Here is a 23,005-nt window from a genome sequence, read left to right on the forward strand (position 1 = left end):
CTACTTACCTTGGCCCTTTAACAGAATACATACTCTTGAAAATTAATGATGCATTAATACATCAGAAATTTTTCAGGATTATAAAACAGACCTAAACCACAAACAAACTCCAAGCTAACATTATGGATGTACCAAGAGACCTAATTCACACAACAAGCCCTGGAATAGCACTTTTAAATTCCAGTGATCAGTAATTATGCACTGGTGCACACAAAGGCTAAAGTGAGTCATCCCCAGGGTAGCCTCACCACAAAATGAAGAAATTAATTTCACCTTGAGATCCTATCAACCAAACGAAAGATAAGAAAAAATGCATCAGAGAAAACCCAAGCAGATATAAACTCAAGCATGCATAATAGATACAATAATTTATTGTATGCACAATAAATGATACATAACTGCAGATTGAAAACAGCTGCTTTACCCAGAGAGTCACCTACTGACACTTAGGAACCTGGAGAGGATTTTGGGGTCAGCAGAATACTACCATTTTGTAGTTTCTGTCTTCAGAGAACTGTATCCTGATAAGAAACAGGTCAGTATTATAGTTAATTTCATAGCTAGTTAAGATGACCACTTATCAGGCAAATTTGGGATCCCAAATGTACTGTGGTCCTTTTGTAAACTTTCCTTTCCTGCCTTCCATTTTCCTTTGCCTGCTCTCTTCATTTGGGTTCAGAGTGAGAACATAGTATTGTTGCAGGTAATTTCTGTCATCCTATGAAACCACAGAACTGATATGAACTCAATCAGAACAGCTAGGACTATCAGAGCTAACCGAATGAGCAGGAAATGGCTGAAGTTAAGGGATTAAGCATACAGAAGGAAAGGGCTTTGCACTCTAGGCTGCACAAAATGCACCCCTTCTCTTTTGAGATTACAAGTCATTTATCTTCTCTTGGGGCACTGCTTTCTGATAAATGGTGCTATCAGGGCAGCCTGCTCATGCCATTTCTAAACCAGTCTGGCAGCAAATTAAACCAGGATGTAAATTTGTCACTCTCAGCCCCTCAGAGAAGATCTACAGAGGGGTTAATTGCACTGTCATGTTTTCAAACCATTCCCTTCTATAGGAGAAGACATAAAACTTTCCACATGCACCCTGGGCCAATCCAAGTGGGTTGCAGGTAGCAGGCAGTTGAACACACACTGATATTCACACACTGATATTCACAGACATATGGGCAGTCTATCCTGATGGATCTAATGAAACTACTTGCAATACGTAAGATGTCTAAGTACTGGCCTGGGGGCTATGTGGGTTATCAGAATTATTAAATTTTGACTGTATTATTTATTTTGCAAGCTATGCTGAATGTCCCTTTATCAGCTTATGGACACTATTTCCCCTTACTGAATTTGTTAATCAAACTCTAAGATATAACAGGCAGTACAGCATTACTGACTAATGCATGCATCAAATCCTCACTAAACTCCTGTCATCTCAAAGTTTCATGCCACTAAGAAATTTCTGTGCAATGCTGTCATACTGTCTCAAAACACTTTATTAGACAGATGCAAAAGCAAGTGATAGTGTTTATTCCATCTGTAATATTACCTATGCATTAAGGTAATAATGCAAAGGTAATATTACAGATGGAAGAAACACTACTATCTCACTCTGTATGGCTCCTAGAGGTGACAATCATCAAAATTGCAATTAGAATAATTATTTAAGCATTGACTGAAATTGCTTTCCTTCCAAGATTTTACCATAACAACTCCATCTTCTTTTTGTTCTTTTTGGAGAAAAGTCTGGTGAAGACATAGAAAGATACTCTCTCCTCGTTCATTGCCTTGGTGCAGTGCTGGGGGATTACACACCACAAAACATAGCTCTGTTCCTCCCTCCCGAGGAGCCTGCCACGCACTGTGGAGAAGACCAAAGGGAGCAAAGGCCCAGAAGGGTCAGGCTGTGAAGAACAGAGCTCTGCACTCTGAGTCCCTCTCCACAGGATTTCCTGCTGCTGGGGAATCTGGTGACACTGCGAGAAACGGTTACGAAAGCTTCAGATGATACTGCCCATCATAATGAGTCTCTCACCCAGAAAGCCACAGAGCGTAAGCATACAAGAGACCAAGGGAATGCTAAAAGCACAAGCCACTAAATAGCAAAGTAGCTGGACACCTTTTTTTCTGTAAACTGGTCACCCTTTTCTTTCCTAAAAAGCACTAAGAAATTTTTGGGTCCTATGGAACAGGAGAAATAAGACTGAATTGTGGAATTTTCTCAATAAATTTTACTTATGACACCCTTTTCACACAACTAAAGCCCAGAGGACAGAGTCATCCGGGAAAGCTTTAATTTTGAACTGATAATTTTCAAACTAAAATGTCATGGACTACTACAGCAACTACATGGAAATTGCTCCATTTAAGCTTCTGAACTGTTAAATCAAATGGAACAGCATAAAATGTTCTTGGTTCTTTTATAAAATTCTAGCAAATATTTTATACTAGCATATTTTACATATATATAGTTACTATAGGAGATACTGTTTTGATTGTGATAATGTAGTATTCAAAAATATTACCTGAGAAAACAAAAATATGCCCTCTAGTGTAAAAGTAGGTCCTTGCATGGAAATTATATGGTAGTTCATATTATTATAATTAAAATTACAAACCTAAACTTCCATTGGTTTTGTCTCCACATGGAATTTTACACCTATTGAGCACTCACCAGCAGGAAGCTCAGAGGGTCTGATCCACAGTGTTTGAAGACTTTGCTAACTTTCCAATAAAGCATGGGTGTTTTCAAGCATTTTAATATAGAGTTCCCCTATTCAAAAATGTAATTCTGAGTTTGAGGCCTAAGTACTGTGCAGTTTTCCAGAAAACATGAGCATAAAATCATTCAGTAAGTTTTTGTCATTGTCTACAACAGAGCCAGGGGTTTGGTACAACAAGAAGCAGTTTTAGGTGTCAGGAACATCTTTGCAGGAATTCCCTCTGTAAGCAAGGAATCTGGTCAGTGAAACACCTGGATCAGTAGAGACAGCAGTACCTATACTATATCCATTTTTTTAAGAGCTCAGCTTCCGCACAGTTACCATATACCATCTAGTGATACAAAAGGAAATTGCAATTGCTCATTCACTATTTTTATAATTTAAGATGAAGATGACAACAACATTCTTTTATAGTTTGCTTTCCTTTCACTAAAATAAAATACAGGATGAGTGCACTACCACCTCCTTGTGATTAACTTGTGTTTTTCCATATATCAAGAATCTTCTGACTCCAGCTAGTTTTCAAGATTTTGTTTCTGAAGATGTATGATTATGCAAGAATTTCAGCTTCTATAAAGTTAAAATAAAGCCTGCATTATAGCTACAGACAGACATTTTGTGTGCAGTTATAAGTTACTGTTAAGTCCTACAAATGTAAAACTTGGGGCCAAATTTAAAAACAACCCAAAATCTAATCTTGTAAATTTTGTAAACATCATGATTATGAAGATCCCAAAATTCTTTTTTTAAATGAGTTTAGTTGCTCCCATGGTTGATAGAGAATATGTCAAAGAGAAAGGGATTCAAGTGATGATGAGACTAAGGCACAAGATTTGCTTTTGGGAAGAGAAGGCTTTAATCCTGCAAACTTGCTGCCTGAAAAACTAAAAGATTTAAAGACACTGTATTGTAATGCAATAACTGTTTTGTGGTGGGATTTTTCTGCTTGTCTGCATCACCATATGGATGACTTCAATTCCACAGCAACATATACTGTGATATGATTTTGACAGCTGGGATAATGGAAAAAGTCAATGTTTACTTATTGGCAGAAGAAAATGTTACCTTGCCTGCCAACTGGGGCAATAAAATAAATTTGTTTTGTATGCTGTGTGGAATTTTTTTAATGCCACTAAATGAAAACAAAAGAAGCAGGATCTCTCCTTGGGAGTTCACAGACAGAACGGGCACAGATACAGTAAAAGTAACAGATTGAGAGAACTGAGTAAAAGAACTCGCCTTGAGCTCCTCTTCTCCCACTCCTCCTCCTCCTCAGCATCATTCAGCTTCCTGTTTTTAAAGCAAAATGGGATTGTTCTCATGACTAACCAGCACAATCCTTCCAAAGCTGTTAAATAACAGCATTTTTGGCAGAAGTTACTACATATCTAGATTATGTAAGCAAAATACAGATATTCCATGAGGTACAGTAGCTGCATTTCCATACAGCAATTTGGCCTTTAACTGACACTTTGTTATGAATCTACAAATAGCAACTGTAAATCAGTTTAGCTACAGTGCAGCAGAACTGTAAATGCAGATTGCTGAAACAGGCATAAACCTCACTAGTTTCTAGAGAGTGAAAATGAAAAAAACACTTGCAAACCCAAAGGAGCTTTGGACTTCCATCAATCAGCTTCTATTTCATACATCATTGGCACAACTGCAATTGCATTTCAAGAGAGTTCAAGTGAATGTCATTTTGTCTCACTGACACCATCTTAAAACACTTGTAGCACAAGGGATAAGCTTGTGTCTTGGACTGTGAAAAATTATAAATATTATTTGTAAAAAGAAATAATCCTGGGAAATTTGTGTATCTTAGTCTTTGATGATAGTATGACATTTATTACTTCAATGAAAATGGCACTGCAACACAGGGATCTCCTGCTTTAGGACAGCTTAGAGGAAAAGGAATGCAGGGAGTGGTAAACAACAGGAGGTTTATAAAGGAATTTACCACTCAAGCAAAATCAAGATTTGTCTTTAGTACATTCACACATTGTAACTCGATTCTCAACCCCTCTCTGGCTCCTTGCAAGGAACAGACAAGTGCAGTGCACTGCCAGCTTTACACCTTCTCTGGTCTTTACAGAGGATTTGCTGAAGGTGCAGGAGCGTGGAATTGGCATGATACCACACATCATCCACTCTTCTGCGATAGCGTTAACTTGCAGCAGTTTGGAGGTTCTCCACACCAACTTCCCAAACTGCTTTGATAGAAACTGACTCAAAACCATAGCAGAAAGAAACTTCTTTTCTCCCCGCTCATCTCAGCTGCAGCAAGGATTGAGCTCTTGAGGAATACAAGACATTAGCACATCTGCAAAGGTTTATATAGTATCATATAGATTTGAAGAAGCAGAAAAAAATGTTTTATAACTAGAAATACTCACATATGGATTAATAGTTCTCCACCATCACAGCAAAATATTAATGGTGGGACTGAAGACACTTAGCAGAGGAAGTGGTGTTTTTTTAAGAATTAGTCTGGTGAATATTTACTTTTCAAACCACTGTATTAATTAATAATTTAGTGGTGAGCAAAAGACATAAATTTCACAGTGATTACATTGTAGACAACAATGAAAATCCTCAAGGAGAAATATAGCAGACAACAGAAATGGGAAGTAAGTAGATTTAGAAAAGGTACAATTGAGGAGGCTTCAATTGTAACAGACAGGTACAAAGTAATAGGCATAAAGAAAGCAATCAGTGGAATGAATAGGTTGTGTCCATGCCAAAAACAGAAACACAAAAAAAGATGTTTAAATAATACCTATTCTGACTGAAACAGAAGCTGGTAAAATGGATTGATAACCATGTAGGGAACATTTTAGAAGGTGTATTACCGGAACTGATCCCCTTACTGCAATCAATTCAACTAGATACACCTTCATGCTCCTTATTCCCTTAGTCTAGTAAGATGCAATGCATTTAATTCTTTGGTTACTATCTTTGGCACTGTCTGATATTCCTTTGATTGCCATGCTTGCTCCATAACTCATGGAGTGTAAAATAAAATCTTTCTTTCACAAGCACATTTTCTCAGTCTATCTGCAGCTGCAGTGAAACTCAACAAGCCTATCCATACACAGCCACAGACTTCTTTTTTACTAAGTACAGTCTTCCCAAGGTGTTGCCTTTCTTACAAAGCTGCACGCAGTCTGAGTAGCTTTGCCTGAACTCTTTAGATCCCTTAAGAGCACAAGCCTGCTTTCTTTTTTTAGGTCAGATTCTAACAGAAACGAACAGGAATTTGGCCTCAATAGCTTCCACAGGATCAAGGTCTGGTTCAGCAAAGGATTAAGGCTATTGTTGCTGAGCCCACACTACCAGTAAAAGACCTTTCCTTTTCCCTAACCTCTATTCTTTGACTCAGCCTCACACAGAACTATCTAAATAGAGCATAGGTTACCACGTAAATGCTTGTCCTTGGATACAAACATGTCACATTTATTAAAACCAGTGCGAATTTTGGGTAGGTTTTTCTGATCTTTTAGAAAATAATGAGTGATTCAATGAAATGCATATCTTTGTAGGTACACAGTTTGTGGTAACTGGGAGTGGGGCTGCTGCCGAGCCTCATCCCCAATGGGTTGCAGCTGTGAGAAGCAGGTGAACAGCATTGAAAGCAACGAGCCATGGAGTGCCAAGGTGCACTGAACAATCACCAAAGGGAACAGAGGGCATACAGGTGCAATGCATGAACAGGAGGGGTATAAAAGGTTGGGCTGAAGAACAAGAAGGGCAGACATTTGTTGTGTCCTGGGGTGTATGTTATGTGGGTGGGTACCTGAAGCTGTCTGATGTGGTATGGTGTTTCTATGGGTGAATGTTGAAGCCTTCTGAAATTGTATGGTGATACTCTGTTTATTGTAGCTGTCTTGACTGCAACATTTCTTCTGGTATTCCTGATTGCACTTAGAATTTAGTATCTTTAGAGTTCTCATCCATTATGTTTTCTGATGCTTGTGATTTTCATGGGTTTAAAAATCAAAAAGAGCAGCCAAACAGTAGCTTTAGTTTTAACAAGTCGTTGGGTGGACAGTTTACACCTTGAAGCATATAGTTTTCTATTTAGGTGCAGTAAGTACATGGATGCACAGTCTCTCTCCCCATCTAAATACCATTCCAGCCTAAATGATATGTGGATTACTGTTTCCCATCCTGCTTTATTAAAATATTAATATAGCAGGTCTCTCAATTGACAACAGCATGTGGCACAGGTTTCCTCCCTGCATGTCACCTACAGGAGCAGCTCAGCTTTGGGATAGTCTGACCCCCTGCAGTTACATCTGGGTCTTGCCGAGGTCCATCTCCACCTATGGGTGACCACCTCTGCAGCCACCCAAGCATGGCTGGGCAATGCACAGAAGCATGAGGTGTGTGCCTGACTGTCAAGCCACCTAAATTTTCTGGCAGAAAATGAGTTGCAGTTTCCCTGAGCTGCAGAATATGCGTCTGGAAAGGCCAGCAACTGTCCGTACCTCCTGCCGAATCCACTGTCTGGCCTTATCAGTGGGAACAAGGGCAACTGCAACCTGCCTTCACATTAATCAGGCATGACAGAGCTGTGCAAGTTCATCTCCCCCAGAACTGCCACCAGGCACTTGAACAATGAATCCCAAGAAAGCGTGCCTGCCTACTTTTTCTGGTCAGAAAGCTCCAGGTAATACACACACTGAGGCTCCCACCACTTCCAGACCTTTCATCTCTGATGTATTTGGTTTGTGTGGCGAAGTTTTTGGTAGTGGCAGGGGCTTGGGGAGGGGGCTACAGCGAGAAGCTCCCAGAAGGCTCCCCTGTGTCTGACAGAGCCAATGCCAGACAGCTCCAAGATGGGCCCACTGCTGGCCAAGGCTCAGCCTACCAGTGACAGGGGTAGTGCCTGTGGGATAATAGAGAAGGGGGAAAAGTCTGCACAACAACTTCAACTGAAGAGTGGAATGGGAATGAGAGCAACAACTCTGCACACCCCAAGACCAATGAAGAAGGAGGAGGAACTGCTCCAGGCACCGGAGCAGAGATTGCCCTGCAGCCCCTAGTGCAGACCGTGGTGAGGCAGCTGTGCCCCTGCAGCCCAGGGCAGTCCATGGGGAAGCAGAGATCCACCACAGCCCATGGAGGACCAGAGGGCAGAAGAGGCGGGTGCCCAAAGGAGGCTGTGACCCTGCGGGAAGCCTGTACTGGACAGGCTCCTGTAAGGATCTGTGGACCCATGGAGACAGGAGCCCACACCAGAGCAGGTTTGCTGGCAGGACTTGTGACCAAGGGGGCACTCGCTGGACAAGTCTGTTCCTGAAGGACTGCGTCCCAAAAATCAAGACTGGGAAGCCAAAAATCAGCTTGGAAAGGAAGGCAAAGATAGTGTTTTTAGATTTGGGTTTCTTTGTCATGATCCTGCTTTGATTTGACTGGTACTAAATTCATTTCCCCACGTCAAGATTCTTTTGCCCACGACGGCAATTCGTGAGTGATCTCGTCCTGTCCCGATCTCGACCCACGAGGCTCTCGTTATATTGCCCCACCCGTGCCAAGCTGCGGAGGGCAGTGCCAGGGCGGCTTTAGGAGGGCACCTAAGGCCACGTCCAGCCACGGTCAGCCCGCCACAAGGCGGCACGACCTGGACAGGGGGTCCGGGGACGGGACCCCCATGTGTGAGGCGGGGCCCTCCCGAGCGCCTGGCAAGGTTCCCCCGCCGGGCACGTCCACGTCCCCTCAGCCCGGGTGGCGCCCGAGCCGGGCGGAGCCGCCACGACACCGCCACAGCACGGCCGGGCCGGGGCCTCCCCGCGGCTTCACGCGCGCGGCCCCGCCCCCGCGGCGAGCCGGGCCCGCCCCGCCCCCGCCGCGGCGGCGTCACAGTGGCGCGTTCGGCCGCCCCGGCCCGCGCGTGACGTCGGCGCGTCCCGCGGTCCCGGCGGCGGGGCCGGAGGGAGCGGCAGGTGGCGGCGGGCGGAGCGGAGCGGGCCCGAGCGGAGCTGAGCCGAGCGGCGCGTGCCGGCCCGGCGGGTGAGTCCCCGCGCCGCCGAGGGCGCGCCCGAGCTGGAGCGGTCGTGGGAGGCGGTGGTGGCGGCGGCGGCCTCGGCCACCAAAGGCCGCTACGACAGCGCCCCCTGCGCGGCCACCCGGGGTCGGGGCGGCGCTGCCGCCCCTCGCCCCTCCGCCGCCCGCCGAGCTGGAGCGGGCACCGCGGCCTTCCGGCGCGGGTGAGTGCCGTGAACAAAAGGCCGGCTGAGCTGGGCTGAGCCGAGCGAGGGGCGGGCGGCCGCCCGGCGGGCAGAGCCCAGCCCGGTATTGTTTTGGCGGCGGGGACGGTGGGGGTGTCGCCCGCCGCCGCCCCGCCCGCGGGGTCACGTGCCGGGTGTCGGGGCCGCGGGGGCAGAGCCCTGTCGGGAGCCCTTCCCAAGGCCCCGCACGGAGAGGCTGGGAGGGAGAGCCGGGACCGCCGGCAAAGCCTCTCGGTCCCTCCTGCCGCGCCAGGCCTCCTTCCGCGGAGCCGCGTCCCTACAGGAGGCGGCGCCCCGATGCCGGTGCGGAGCGAGGTGCGCGCAGAGTGCCTGACCGGGCCCAGACTTAGGCTGGACTCGGTGGCCGGAGGTCTTTGCCAACCGAATTGATTCTGTGGTTCTGTGAGTCGGGGGTTTCGTTGTGCTGGGCATTAAAATAGGTCAGGGGCATTAGCCGTGGCGGCGTCACGCGTGGCGGAATCCCCTGGCCGAGCCGGCGCAGCGCTCTAATTCCATTCCCAGGGCGATGTGCAGCGCGTGAATGTGTGCCTTCGCCGCTGCGGATGTCCCCGCTGTGCCCGGCCGGCCTCGGTCACTGCCGCCGGCGGCGTGAGCGGAGCGACACGGGCGGTGACGGGAGCGCAGCACCCAGACAGAAGTAACTAAGTGCTCCTGATGGACGTGCTTTTGTTTCTTTGTGCTTGACGGCCTCGGCTCAAGTGTTTGCTTTGCATCCCTTCGGAATGTTGAAAGGGGACGTGAAACGGGAAAACGGGTCCCGGTTTTGGCGCTGTACGTGTTGCTGCCACTGAAAAACTGTTGTCAAATATTACCTAAACGCGAGATTTCTGTACGGACAAGACGATCGGAATGGTGAAATAGTTAAACTGAAACTGTGGGGGGTTTTAAGCTTCGTACAGCTTTTCAGTGATATGCCTGAGAAACGCTGTAGGTTTTGTTGCTGGTGTGTAATATGCAGTATTATATTAACAATTATAAGGAGGAGTAGGGAGCAGAGCTTTAAAACGTTTTGCTTCTATCGGGTCTGTAATACTAAAAATCCAGTCCTTCTTGCTTTGTTAGCTGCTGTCTCTGGATGTTGCGCTACTCAAAAATAGATTCTGAAGCATCTCTAGAAATGCAGCACCAAAACTTAGAGTGTGTAATAGTATTGAAGACGTTCTGAAAACTGAATCTTCATTTTGAATGAATTTTGAATAATTCTTAAATATTGAACGTTTTTGCAAGAACTTGCTGTATAGTCTTGTGTGTTTAATACTGTAGTTTCTTTCCAAGTCTGATGACGTGCCAGTTGTTTAAATTGCTATAATGCAAAATCTGTAGTGAGTGGAAAAAAAAGTTTGTTCTTGTTTCCTTCAAAATATATTGCATCAATTTAGATGCAATTGAATTGTCATTTATTTAAAGAGCTAGAGTTGCACTATTTTTATAGCCTATTGAATAGTGAGTCCCTGGAAAAGTCCTCATATTGAAATTGATTTTTTCCCCTCTCTTCTGTGCATGTTAATCAAGTCTATATATATGTACACTAAGAGATATCCCTGTACTTATTTGAGTTTCTGAAGCATTGGTAACTTAATATGAACCAGTTTCTATTTCATTTTTTGCACACTTTTGCTTTTGAGCGAGAAATTAACATTTTTCTTTGTTAAATAGATTGAAATAGGATATATGCTCAAAATTCAAGATCAGTGCTCCAGTTGTAGCATAGGGAACAACCTCATTTTCAATGCATGTAGCATTTTAATACTGAAATGGCTGACTGTTCTGCACTTGACTGTTCTTCTATGATTCAATTCCAAGTGTACATATAAATGTTGGGGTTTACTAACATGCAATAGCCAATGATAAGGAATGAGAGGCATCTTGAAGCCTCATCACATTTAGCAATTCCTGAGAATATTCTAAGTTTAAGAAACGGATAGAAAAAAGTAGACAAGCACAGGAAACAGTGAGGTTAAATATCTGTTGTGCTGTCCAGTACGAGGGACAGTTTTAAACATATCTGATGACACTCAGTACCTTGAGCTGGTAGTGTATTGACACTAGGAGACCATCAGACAGGAGAGTGATTTTTCTCATTAAATAAAACAGCTACCTTCTTTCTTCCCACACTGTCTGGCTCATGGTTACTTATGGGGAAGGGCAGAATTAAGGGGATCATTTTCCCCTCCTGCCCACCAATTGAGTTAAAAATTAGGGAGCTTGAGGGAAAAAAAATCCTAATACGTAATTCTTGTGAAAGAATACTGTAACTGCTGAGTTTTCAAGGGGAGAAATTATGAATTTGTGATAGCTATTTTAAAATAATCTGTATTGAGTTGCAGTATTCCTAGACTTCTGTTATTTGAAGTAGGATTCATAAAATAGTCTTTGGCTGATGTTTTTTGAATTCACTAGTGTTGCATTAGTGTGTTTTTAAAAAGCTAAGATTTTACTTCCTGAGGAAGCTTAAGACTATAGGTAACTCTTCATCACTATATGGCAGCCGGCTTCCTAAATATGTATGCTTCTGATTTTGGTTTTGGTGGGTGGGTTGGTTGTTAGTTGCGGGGTGGGGGGCAGGGGGGCAGTTTGTAATTGTTGCTGGTTTTTTTTTCCCCAAAGGAAAAGGAATAAGAGTGGAAAAATAAAAAATAGTGCTGGACCTGATAATTTACTGGGTCTCATAATTTAACGAGCACAGTTGGCTGAACTAACTAGGTTTCATTCTATCTTGACCTAGTAAAAGCTTAACATTGTTCTTAAGGAGAACCTGAAGTCATTTTGGGAGATAGGTCTGGTAGGAAGTTCATTACTTCAAATTCTTAAAGCGTGGAAGAAGTGGACATGATTTCTCCCAGGAAGAGAGACTTTCAAAGGGACAAAGAGAACAGTTCCATGCTGGCTGAGCCTCAGTTTGGATGGGGATAGTCCCGATCAGTGAGTGACATTGTCCTTCTGTCTGTTGCATCTTTGAAGTTTCAAAATCAGTATGTGATAGGATGCAGGCCTTTAGGAATGGATATCTGCAGGTTGCTGCAGATAGCGTAACTCCTCGTAGTACAGGAAAAGAGAAAATTAATTGCTAAGTATAGAGCACAGCCTTTACCCAGGTGACTACAAAGGAGGAGTCTTCATCCAAGAAGGGGGGGGTGTGTGTGTGTAACCACAAGTATTTGTAGTCCATTTGGTAGAGTTTTCAAGACTGGCTTATTAAATAAGTAGCAATGTCATGAAATGTAGAGGTTACTTGATGTCAGTGTGTGAACTAGTTCTTTTCAAGACCTTTGCTGCAGTTGGAAGGTTGCCTTATTACAATCCTGTAATTATGCCTTCCTTGGATTCTTCTAGTTATAATTACATACCTTGAATATGTGTATGCATTTTTATTTACTAAGAAATCTCTGAGAACTGACCCAGCCGTTTTCTGGCATTTCCACATAGCATTTGGTTTTATGATGTGCTACCTCTGCTAGTGCATTTTGAGAGGCAGTAGATAAAAGGCTTCAGGTGATACCTATTGAAGTAACAGAAATCCAGCTCCCAAGATGAAGGACTGGATACCACACCCAGAGCATCAAGCTTGTTGCAGCTGTCTCTTTGATCATAGAAAACATAGTAGCTTGTCTCAGCGGCTTAGTAGAGCCACAATTCTAACGAAATTGCTGCTCTTGGTTTCAGATTGATGTGTGAAGAAAGGAAATCTGCTGGAACTGTGAGGGGAGAAAAGGTGTGGATAGGCTTGTTAATTTTTGCATTTTTCCTTTGGAGCTCATTCTAAAAATAGCTGTACAAAATATTACATGGAGCTCAGCTATAAAGAAAATAACATATTTGAGTAATGCTTCATGCACTGAAGTCATCTGAACACTCTAATATTATTAATGATAACTATTTGATGAAGGACTATAGCACAGAACACTGTAATATTCCATATTCTTTCAGGGACTTACCACTCCTTGACTTTACTCAACTCTTACATGTCTGCTCTGCACTGTATTTATGCTGAAATGATTCTTTCCGTGAACAAATTGAAATCAAAGAGGTGACATTCTCAGGTCTACTTCAAATCATTTCTATATTATAATGTTTTGCAGAAACTGGAAACTGTAGTCTAAGATGTTTGAGAACCATTCAGAAAGCTACAGACCAGGTACAGAAGGAAGAGGTGATTTTGTGGCTCATCTGTCTTTTTACAGAGGAACCACTGAAGGTGGCTCTCTTAGGTCAAAACCTTCATGTTTAGGTTGTGAGAATGCAAGAGTGATGGTCTCCCTTCCCCTTCTGAGTTTGCAGATTCCTACTTCCCTGCTTTAGGAACTTTTAAGGTATTTATTAGGCACTTAGTGATTATTACGTTCGTGAAGTGACTTGGCTCAGATTCTGGTTGGTGGCATTCACCAAATATATTGCAACTGACATCATCTGCTAGCCTAAAGAGGGTTATTACCTGTGAGGTGTGGAGGCTAAGTTGCATCCTTGTCCTCTTTTCTAGTGATCATATGCACTGTTTCCATTGTTGAACCTTGGAGCCCATCAGGATATTTTAAAGAAATAGAGGAAGGTCCTAATTAATTTTTGTTGTTATTTGTTTACCTTGATAGGTATCAAATGTTTGTTTTTAAGCTGGTATGAGGACATACATATGTAGATTTATAAAGAAGAAAGTACTGAGTGGTTATGAGGTTCATTCATTAAATGGATGCAATGATCTGTGTAAAAGAGAATGAGGATTTAAGGCTCTGAACCTTGGAATATGAAGAGGAAAATTTCTGCTTGAAATATGGAGGAGACCTGGGGGAAATCAGCTGTTTGTGTGCACTGCTTTTTCCTCAAGCATCTGATACTAGTCTGTGTCAGGACAAGACACATGGCTAGATGGTCCTTTGGAATGGTATGATACAGATAGTTTTTATAAAAACTATCAGGAAGCCATTGTGACTTTCTAAATTTTCGAAATATAAGGGATCATTTATTAGAGATAAAATTTTCATAAACATAACATGTTCCTAACTTTGGTCTTGTTTCTTCTTTTGTGTTACTCCTTTTGTGAGGTCACTTTATGGAAATGAGCAATTAACTTACTATAGTAAAAAATAATTGCCTTTTATAATTCTTAAAAAAAAGATGATTTGTTTGAGGCAGACATCAAAATAAAAACTGTGGATCAAAATTGATGGTTACAAAAAATAAAACAGAAATCCATGATAGTTTTATTTAAAATAACATGCATCAAGTAAATAAAAGCATAGTAATTTCCTTTCTGTAGCAGAACCATGGCATTGTACTTTGCTTGCTCATACCTCTGGACAACATTGTAATGGTGGTATTATTTGCTTTCTGTTAGTTTGCAGAGAAGCTGAAACGCTGTAGTGTACCACTGAGCAGGACAAGTCAGGAATGAGCCAGCCTTGGGAAGGAGGACCTGCCATCCTAGCTGGGGATGTTTGAAGAGAGGACATTTCAGTCTTGTGGCATGCTTCAGTAGAAATTATTAAGCAAAAGTAAGCTGTTATTTTGTTAATGAACTTAAACATGTCAGCTCCTTGATGGACTGCTTAGTTGCAGTTATAATTTGACCTGGAATTTGAAGTGGTTTTGTGGGAATTTACATTTTCTTCTATTAGAGTCCAAGAAGGCCTGGGGTCTTTTCATGTAATTGTTACACATCACCTCTTCCATACTTCATGTATTGATGAAGGCCCCATAGCTTAGAAATTAACTGTATTATTTAATATTACAAATAAAAACCACAAGAGGTGGGATCTCGCAAGATTTTTTTACTAATTCTGTCTCAGTTGGTTTTAGGCTGTATTTATTAAAATGCAGAGTTCAGCTTTTTTTTGGTCCCTTATTTATACCTGAACTGAGGATCTAAATACTTAAAATAAAATTATTTTTAGAATTATTCCTTGAGTTTAGCTAATTTCTTAGTCAGTAGTCAAGAATATGATTTTCCATGATGTCACGAGTGTTTTAAAGGGAACCCAATCCCCCAAAAATAGAGCTTTCCTATTTGATAACAGTTCTGATATAAAGCCTGTTTTGATTGAACCTTGTTATAAAATATTACTTTTAATTTCAGGAAAAATACTGCGTGGTCAGTTTTGTTTAATTCTTAGTACAATGAAGTTGCAGTGGAAATGCTTCCACAGCCATAACATAGCAGAATAGCAGTCCAAGATGTTTGTCCTTGATTCTGAAGGATTACCTCTTCAATAAAAACCTATGTGTACATCCTCCTACCAGATTATAACAAACTCCATGACCTATATTTGGTATTAAAAAGGTAAATTAAAAAAAAAAAGATTCATTAGTATCATGTTTTAAAAATAAAAAGTGAGTCTGTGTAGTTGATATAAATTTTCAAGTGCATAATTGTCCTGCATTCTGAGCACATGCAACTGCAGTTGTGCTTATCATATCAGAGTTTTATGTTCCTGCATAGCACTTTTAGTGATCAGGGTTTGCTCCTCCAGCTCTATTGATTTTATGCATAACATTTTCCTTAGAGTCATTAAAAATCAAATAGGAATTTAAAAAAAAAAACCCACATATACTCCTTTTCATATCCTGCATTATTGTCTTGATCTAGTAAGGAACCAAAGATCTGTCAAATTAATGGGCAACCTATTGAGCACAGTTCAGATGTTAGCCATTTTTTGCTTTCAGTGAACAGGTGAGAACTTTTAATTCTTCTTTTAGTTTACCTCAGGATAAACTCTTTGTGGTTTAGCTCATGGTATCACAATTTGGTTTGTCAAAGTGCATTGCCTTTTTGATCCCTGCATTGCATTTTAATCACCTCCAAAATCTTAATTATGTTAGGTGACGTGTATAGAAGTTACTTACCTACAGGTTGTTTTAATCTTTTCCTTTACTCTGAAAAGGATAATTTTATAAAAAATATTCAGAGAGAAGCATCCTTTTGTAAAACTGTAGCATGGAAGTAAAAATCTCTGCTGCTGTGCTTTTTTGCATTGTACTATCTCATTGTGGGGACACTTAAAAATTAAGATCCTTTCCCTCAGCCATGGTTAGCACAAATTAATAAACAAATGGATTTCTCTTTCAGCTCTTCTGTTGTGAAAAATGATGGTTGGGTTGTGTTTGTGGTATTCTGAAATCTCAACAGACTTTATTTTACCCTTTTGCTAATAAGTTTCTTGTTATAAACTGCATTTGCTATAAAACTCTGTTGCAAAATACATCCTCAGAAGTGTGAGGCTTTCAAAAAGCAACTTGTTCACAACATTGTTAGAATGGATCTCACAGGTGTGTGCTGTGCAGTAAAATCACAGTTGCCAGCTGGTGGGTAATGCTGTGTGTGTATCTGGCATGCTGATTTAAGAACTGTTATGCAGATAAGCATTAATCTCAGAAAAAGAAATTCAGATATGAAATTGAAACATGGATGGATACAATTTTGTGCTGCTTCAGGAAAAAGTATTTGAGCTGTAGAGCTTTTAAAAGAATTATTTGATAAAAAAGGATTAAAGAGGCATTGGTCTTTCAAGAGGAAATTTTAGTGATAGAAGGGAACAGACAGCATAGAGAAAAATGTTTTATGTAAATAGCACATGATCTATTATTGTAAAGATAAATATAGATACTGAACATAGGTTTTTGTTTAATCTCAGCATATATTTATAAGATTTTTAAAACAGTGGAAGCTTTTAGAGCAATACTAGGCATTTTCTCTTGAGGTAACACATTTTATTAGAAATGTATATAACATTAGAACAGGCTGTCCGGGGAGCCTGTGGTATTTCCATCCTTGCAGATTTCAAAAAAACTCAGCTAGACAAAGCCACGGCTAGTCTAATCTAGTATTGGTGTTGGTGCCATGTGGAGCAGGAGACTGGACTAGGTGACTCTAAAGGTCCCTTTTGACCCACATCCTTGTTTTAGTTTTGCATTAACTATTCCTAGCTGCCTGTACAACAAAGACTACTTTCACTGAAAGGCTGTTTTGTTGAATATCAGTCTTGAAGTTTCTTGGGGATTTTTAATAAAAAAGGCACATTTTTAGGACCCATTCCCCTCCCTCATTTGGTATCTGGTATTTGGTTTTGATTGTTAATAAATAAAAGGAAAATTACCATGAAACAGACCATGAAAGATTGCCATGGCAAAAATGTAGTTGAGAAGGCATTTGCATATTTAGGCAAGAATTTTTCAACTGCTTAAGTCCTACACAATGCCAAAGTGATGAAGTTATGCATTCCCTATTCTCTTACAGTTACAAAGTCATCTTTAATAACAGAAATAAGATATGGCCAGAGAAAGTAAAGGCAATGACTTCACAAACCAGTCAAGTCAGAGTTTTATGTCTTCTGCAATACACTGCTGCTTCTGCTGGTCTGCAGTGATTCCTTTCAAGAGGCACTCGCATATATCAGGGAGTTCACTTGATGTTTAAGAAAAAGGAGTCCAAGGTATCTTCTGAAAAGGCCACCTCAGTTTTCAGATGTGGTTCTTTCTGCAGCCCTGTGATTGTTCTGAGCTCAGTTTGAGGGTAGTGTACCGTGGTGCATGGGAACTAAGAAACAGAGTGGGGGAACTCTTCAGCTGGGTGCTGCTGTCAGGCATATTTTCTGTTGTGTAAACCTAGTCCGAGATACTGTTCAGGAAATCCCTTAATCAAACAGATAATCACCTGTAGTCTGAAGAGAGATTGTTTAAGTTCAATTTGCAGCTACGTCACCTCTTGAGGAAAGAACCATAATTCTTTACATTTCCTGAGGAGGCACCAAAGTAACTGGTTGGCTGAAGGTTCATTAATCAACTCTACTTCAGGGAATGAACAGAGGAAATTCCAAAGTTTGTTTTCTGACTTGGTATGTTAACATGCTGCAAATTAAACAGATAAAAGGTTGATCAGCAAAAGAAATCTTCCCAGTATTCAATGTAGTTTGTCACCTCAGGAAACAGTAACTTACCTTAATTTGAAGTAAACATCTCATTGTGTGGATGTTGAGGTGAAATGTGATGCAAGGTGCTAGTTTACATTGACCTAATAAACTGACTTAAATTTCTTTGATCCTCTGCAGGATGGCTGGCTGTGGTGAAATAGATCATTCGATCAATATGCTTCCCACAAATAGGAAGACAAATGAGTCATGCACCAATGCAGCACCTTCCCTGCAAGTCCCTGAATGTGCTATCTGTCTGCAAACATGTGTCCATCCAGTAAGTCTGCCCTGTAAGCATGTTTTCTGCTATCTGTGTGTCAAGGGCGCTTCTTGGCTTGGGAAACGATGTGCACTCTGCCGGCAGGAGATTCCTGAGGATTTTCTTGACAAGCCAACCTTATTGTCACCTGAAGAACTTAAAGCAGCAAGCAGAGGCAATGGAGAATATGCTTGGTACTATGAAGGTAGAAATGGCTGGTGGCAGTATGATGAACGTACCAGCAGAGAGCTGGAAGATGCCTTTTCCAAGGGTAAAAAGAGCACTGAAATGCTAATTGCTGGTTTTTTATACGTGGCAGACCTTGAAAATATGGTTCAGTATAGGAGAAACGAGCACGGGCGTCGCAGAAAAATAAAACGGGACATAATAGATATACCAAAGAAGGGAGTGGCTGGGCTGAGGCTGGACTGTGACACCAACACTGTCAACCTGGCACGAGAGAGCTCCGCTGACGGTGCGGACAGCACACTGACTCCAGGGGCTGCAGCTGTGCAGCCTCTAGCATCCATTTCTGTGAGGCCCCTACCAGCACTAGATGGTCAGCTCGTGAGCCCTTCAACGCCATCACCTGATGCAAGCAATTCTCTAGAGAACTCTTTTGCCCACTTGCAAATAAATGGAGACAGTATGGCTGAAAGGAGTCACAGGGGAGAGGGAGAAGAAGACCATGAATCATCATCTTCTGGTAGGGTACCAGTTCCTGACACCTCTGTTGAGGAGACCGAATCAGATGCCAGCAGCGACAGTGAGGATGTGTCTGCCCACCTTCAGCAACACCCGTCCTCTGGTCAGCAGAGACACTTGAGTGCTGGTGCAAGCCAGGCAGGAGCAGATAGACCAGGGGCAGGGGGTGGGGTGGCAAACACAAGTGTAAGATCTAGAAGGCCAGATGGACAGTGCACAGTCACTGAAGTTTAAATCTAGAGCCATGTGAAAAAAATACTCAGTTGTAATTTTATGTAAATTTTCTGTCCACATTGGCATTGCACTCAAACCTAGCAGTGTGTTTGGTGGGAGGGTGGGGTGAAGGGGAGAAAATGGATTTGGCCTGTTTTAACTTAAGTCTCTTAACATGTCTCAGCTGGAAGACTCCTAAGTCTCTTAATATGTCTCAGCTGGAAGACTCTTTAGGAAACTGGGTTGTCCTGTTAATGGTTTAAAAGCTGTGTAGCAATGCCCAGTTTTCTTGAAAATGTCTTGTGTTTATTTTGTAGCATTTTCCCCTTGAAGATACTCTATCCCTTTTTGGCCGATGTATATCTACTGTACAACTTGAATTGTCATCATTATCTGACTGTTGCATTAAGTGTCTTACTACTTTCTGCATGGATTGATGTATGAAAAGAACACTTAAGCTATGTGGAATCAGGCAAGGTGTTGGGTGTGAGCAGGATGCTTAATTTAATGTGAGAAAATAGATGTGAGTTTGGAGTTAAAATGTGTTTTTACTAGACAAGAGCAATCATTTACCTTCTTTCAATGGAAATGTAAAAATGCTGTTAACTTGTGTTGCAAATCCTTACCTTTTCACTCTCCACGGCTTTTTCACTGGCTTTGCCATCTAGTCCTTGTAGTTTTGTTTTTTGAGATCTTTCTTGATCTGTCTTGTTTTTGTTACAGAATTTATAATTTAATAAAACTACATTTTATCAGTAACAATCTCAGATATGTTTCCAGTTTAATTGAACTTCACTGAAGGAATTTAAAATAAAATTATCATAAAACAGCTTCCCGTGTTTACCAGAAGGGAGGACTAGTTCTGAGTGGCATCCTGACATTCTTGCATCCCTGACTGGCTGTCTCTCAAACACAATGCTGTAGGCGTATCATCTTTTACTGAAAAATCGTGAGTTGCAAGCTTAATACTCACACAGACATCTGAAGAGCTGATTAACTCACTTCACTGTTGATGGCAGGCAGAAGTATCACACACAGCCTTATTTTAACAAATGTTGATAAGAAAGTTTTAAAAACAAATGTTTTTAAGAAATGTTGATAAAAGAGGGTAAGTTATCAAAGTTGCTCCTATAACAAAGGACATGGATATTAAGGACTGTAGTGCTGTTCACATGTTCATAGCAAAACTATGGTGGCAGCACAGAAACGGTAGTTTTGTGCTTGTATTAGCAGCGTAGGAGCTGCATTTCAACAGAGTTCTGAATGTTAGAAGCCAGATCTTGAGAAACACAGCTTGTCTTTTATCTCTCTGGCAGTTCTTTAACATTTTTTTCAGATTGAGAAACAGCATTAGTTGATTCTGGACTTTATTTTAAAATAAAGCTGATTATACTCCAATTCTTAGTATATGTATCTCAGAATATAAAGGGACAGCAGTTGATAGGCACTACTGCTCTTAAGACAAAAGTTGCTTTAATGAAACAACCATTTAAAGGGAATCAAAAAGGCTGACTTTAAAAAATGGTAGACTTAAACATATGTTATATTCTTCTTACTGTAATGATGGTTGGCATGTCTGGTCTTGGAAAAAGTTGTGTCCCTCCTCTGCTGCCTACAGGTGGGTCAATGGGTCAGGAAAGTGCAGACGAGACTAGGATGGAATAAGGAAGATTTCCTCCATTCTCAGCTAGGAACAAATGCTCTTGATCAGAGGTTTTCACCATTATCTTCCAGTCCCATAAGGAAATCCGCCTATTACATGGATTTCAGGAAGGAAACTGAATGGAATGCTTTTTTCTCTGTTAGTTGCTAGCTGTCTTATTTCTCTAATTTGAGTTCGTATACAGTGGCTCTAACCTAAGTATGAGTTTGTGGTGCAAAAGCTTTCACTAAAAACATTTCAGCTATGAGCACACACTTCATGTGAGAGTATGGGTTGAGAAAAAGCAAGAAAGAAAATAGAGGAACATGACTATGTACTCAGTTTTAGGATTTACAGCCCAAACAGTCTACAAATAATTCTATCAGTGATTATCCTTGGGGTTTTTGACCCAAGTAGAGAGTTCAGCCCCACACCTGTGATGCTGCTTTTGGCTCCTGCTGGTTGACTGCAGCTGTGAAACACTAAAATTAGTTAAAGTAAGGCTGGTGAGACCTTAATAACCAGCCAGAGTAGCAACTGCACTCCCCAGGTCAAGCTACAGAAAAGTAGTAACTGATAGTTCCCATCTTATATTTAAACCATTACTTTCAGTAGGAAATGTATTCTCTGTCCATTTTAGCAAAGCCACAGCCACACTGCATTATGTGGTTGAGTGTAATTCCATGCACTAAGTGATTTTCAACTTGTGCGGCATAGCCAGAAAAATGCACAAAGGACCAGAACGGAAAATGAAAAAGAAAATTTAAACACTATAAAATCTACAGCATTTCATTATTTCCAGAACAGATAACCACAGATACAGGAATCCTATTTCATGGCTAAAAAAAAAAAAAAAAAAAAAAAAAAATAGGGAACCAAGCATTCTGCAAGAACACCTCGCTTATCTAGATGGACCATCTGGTAAATATATTTCTATCAGCAGAAAATAAGATAGACATATCCACATATCCGTATTGCTAAAAGTGATCTCCAGTATCCAACACCTTTACAAGATTGGTACAGAATCCACAGACACTTCACAATGTAATAGGAAACTTTGTTGACAAGGAAGCTGGCAAACTAGCCCCTAGGAAATACAAAAGCTGGCATGCTATTTAATTAGGAGACTGGGACTATCAATTTTGATGTTTCTAATTTATTTTGCGCATTTAGTGCTTGTTTGTTTTTAAGCCATTTCAGAAGGGGGAAAAAGGCCCTGAGATGAAGCTTGACATCTTTAATAATTGTAAAGAAAATACAAACGTTCATCAACTGCTGATTAAAGATATTTGTTACTTTAAGATGATAAAAAAGTATTCTGTGAAATAAAGCATTTATCTTACAAATGGGTAAAATGGGATTCCATTTCATCTCAGTCTGGAACTTTCATCTTAGCACTTATGGTAACTTAGCTGGGCTGGTTTTTGTATGAAGGACTCTACTTACTTTTAGAAGAAAATAAGCCAGAGAATATGGCATTAGACTACTCACAAAATTCATGATCACAACCTGTAATGATCTTCAGAATGTCCTGTACCTATGCTTGGCATATTTATGATACCAGCAAAATGTGTTTCTATAACCCTCTCTGAAGCTGTTCTGAATGTATCTTGGTGTGTAATAGTTAATTGTTTGTCCTGTTTTCTTAGAAGCAAGTAAACATTGGTCTTTGATACAAATCAGAGAGGGTGGCTGGGAAAATACATTTGCTGAAATGAGAATAAAGCTCATTGTCTATAAATCAAAATGGAAAGAGATCCCCCAGAGGTATACTTAGCATTCACTAACTGCCAGCACAGATCTGGTTCAAAATGTGAAAGAAAACAGATTCTGCCTTTGTCCTACAATTTCTTCCCTCTCAAATTTCTATAACCCAGTACACAGAGTACACTTAAGAGCCTAATACACCAAAGAAAAAAAATTCAAGTCTTACTCAGGTTCTAAGTAATTTTCACACCAATTTTGAAAACAGTAACAGTATTAGTAATGGCACATTCATTCTTGCTAAAAGCAAAGAAATAATCAGTTGCCCTTTAAAACATTTTTTTTTGACTCACAACAACATTATGTACTATTGCTTCTAAAAGCTGGATGAGTATGGACTGGAGTGTGCCTTGAAGGTTCAGGGATGCTGCAGTCTGAAATCCCTCATGACTCTTGAGAAACTTCATGAAAAGCAGAACAGCTTCACTACTAAATAGTCAAGTGCTGCCTGATTATACTAAAGTTCTTCTGAAGTAACAGTTTTGAAGTTCTTTAGGGAATGGGAAAGAATCCAACTACACAGGAGTAACCACTGGGCT

At 41.1% G+C, this 23,005-nt stretch overlaps 1 protein-coding gene across 8 annotated transcripts; it reads left to right on the forward strand.

Moving 5' to 3' along the window:
• Positions 1-8,592: 8,592 nt before the first annotated feature.
• On the forward strand, positions 8,593-19,827 carry RNF146 (ring finger protein 146). 8 transcript variants are annotated; one of them, XM_068184397.1, is made up of 4 exons: positions 8,593-8,747; positions 14,323-14,472; positions 18,022-19,237; positions 19,279-19,827. In XM_068184397.1, the coding sequence occupies exon 3, from the start codon at positions 18,023-18,025 to the stop codon at positions 19,079-19,081; it is 1,059 nt and encodes a 352-aa protein (XP_068040498.1). In that variant the 5' UTR covers positions 8,593-8,747; positions 14,323-14,472; position 18,022; the 3' UTR covers positions 19,082-19,237; positions 19,279-19,827. The 8 variants fall into 8 exon arrangements, with proteins under 8 accessions (XP_068040498.1, XP_068040504.1, XP_068040505.1 ...); XM_068184399.1 differs by lacking the exon at positions 8,593-8,747 and adding an exon at positions 8,777-8,944; XM_068184398.1 differs by lacking the exon at positions 8,593-8,747 and adding an exon at positions 9,086-9,280.
• Positions 19,828-23,005: the final 3,178 nt, after the last annotated feature.

Source organism: Anomalospiza imberbis, chromosome 3, assembly GCF_031753505.1.
Source record: "Anomalospiza imberbis isolate Cuckoo-Finch-1a 21T00152 chromosome 3, ASM3175350v1, whole genome shotgun sequence".
In the NCBI taxonomy this organism is placed as follows: Eukaryota; Metazoa; Chordata; class Aves; order Passeriformes; family Viduidae; genus Anomalospiza; species Anomalospiza imberbis.

Bases quoted from the DNA above. Each gene is read 5' to 3' on its own strand.
- RNF146 (XM_068184397.1), top strand. From the start codon at position 18,023: ATGGCTGGCTGTGGTGAAATAGATCATTCGATCAATATGCTTCCCACA.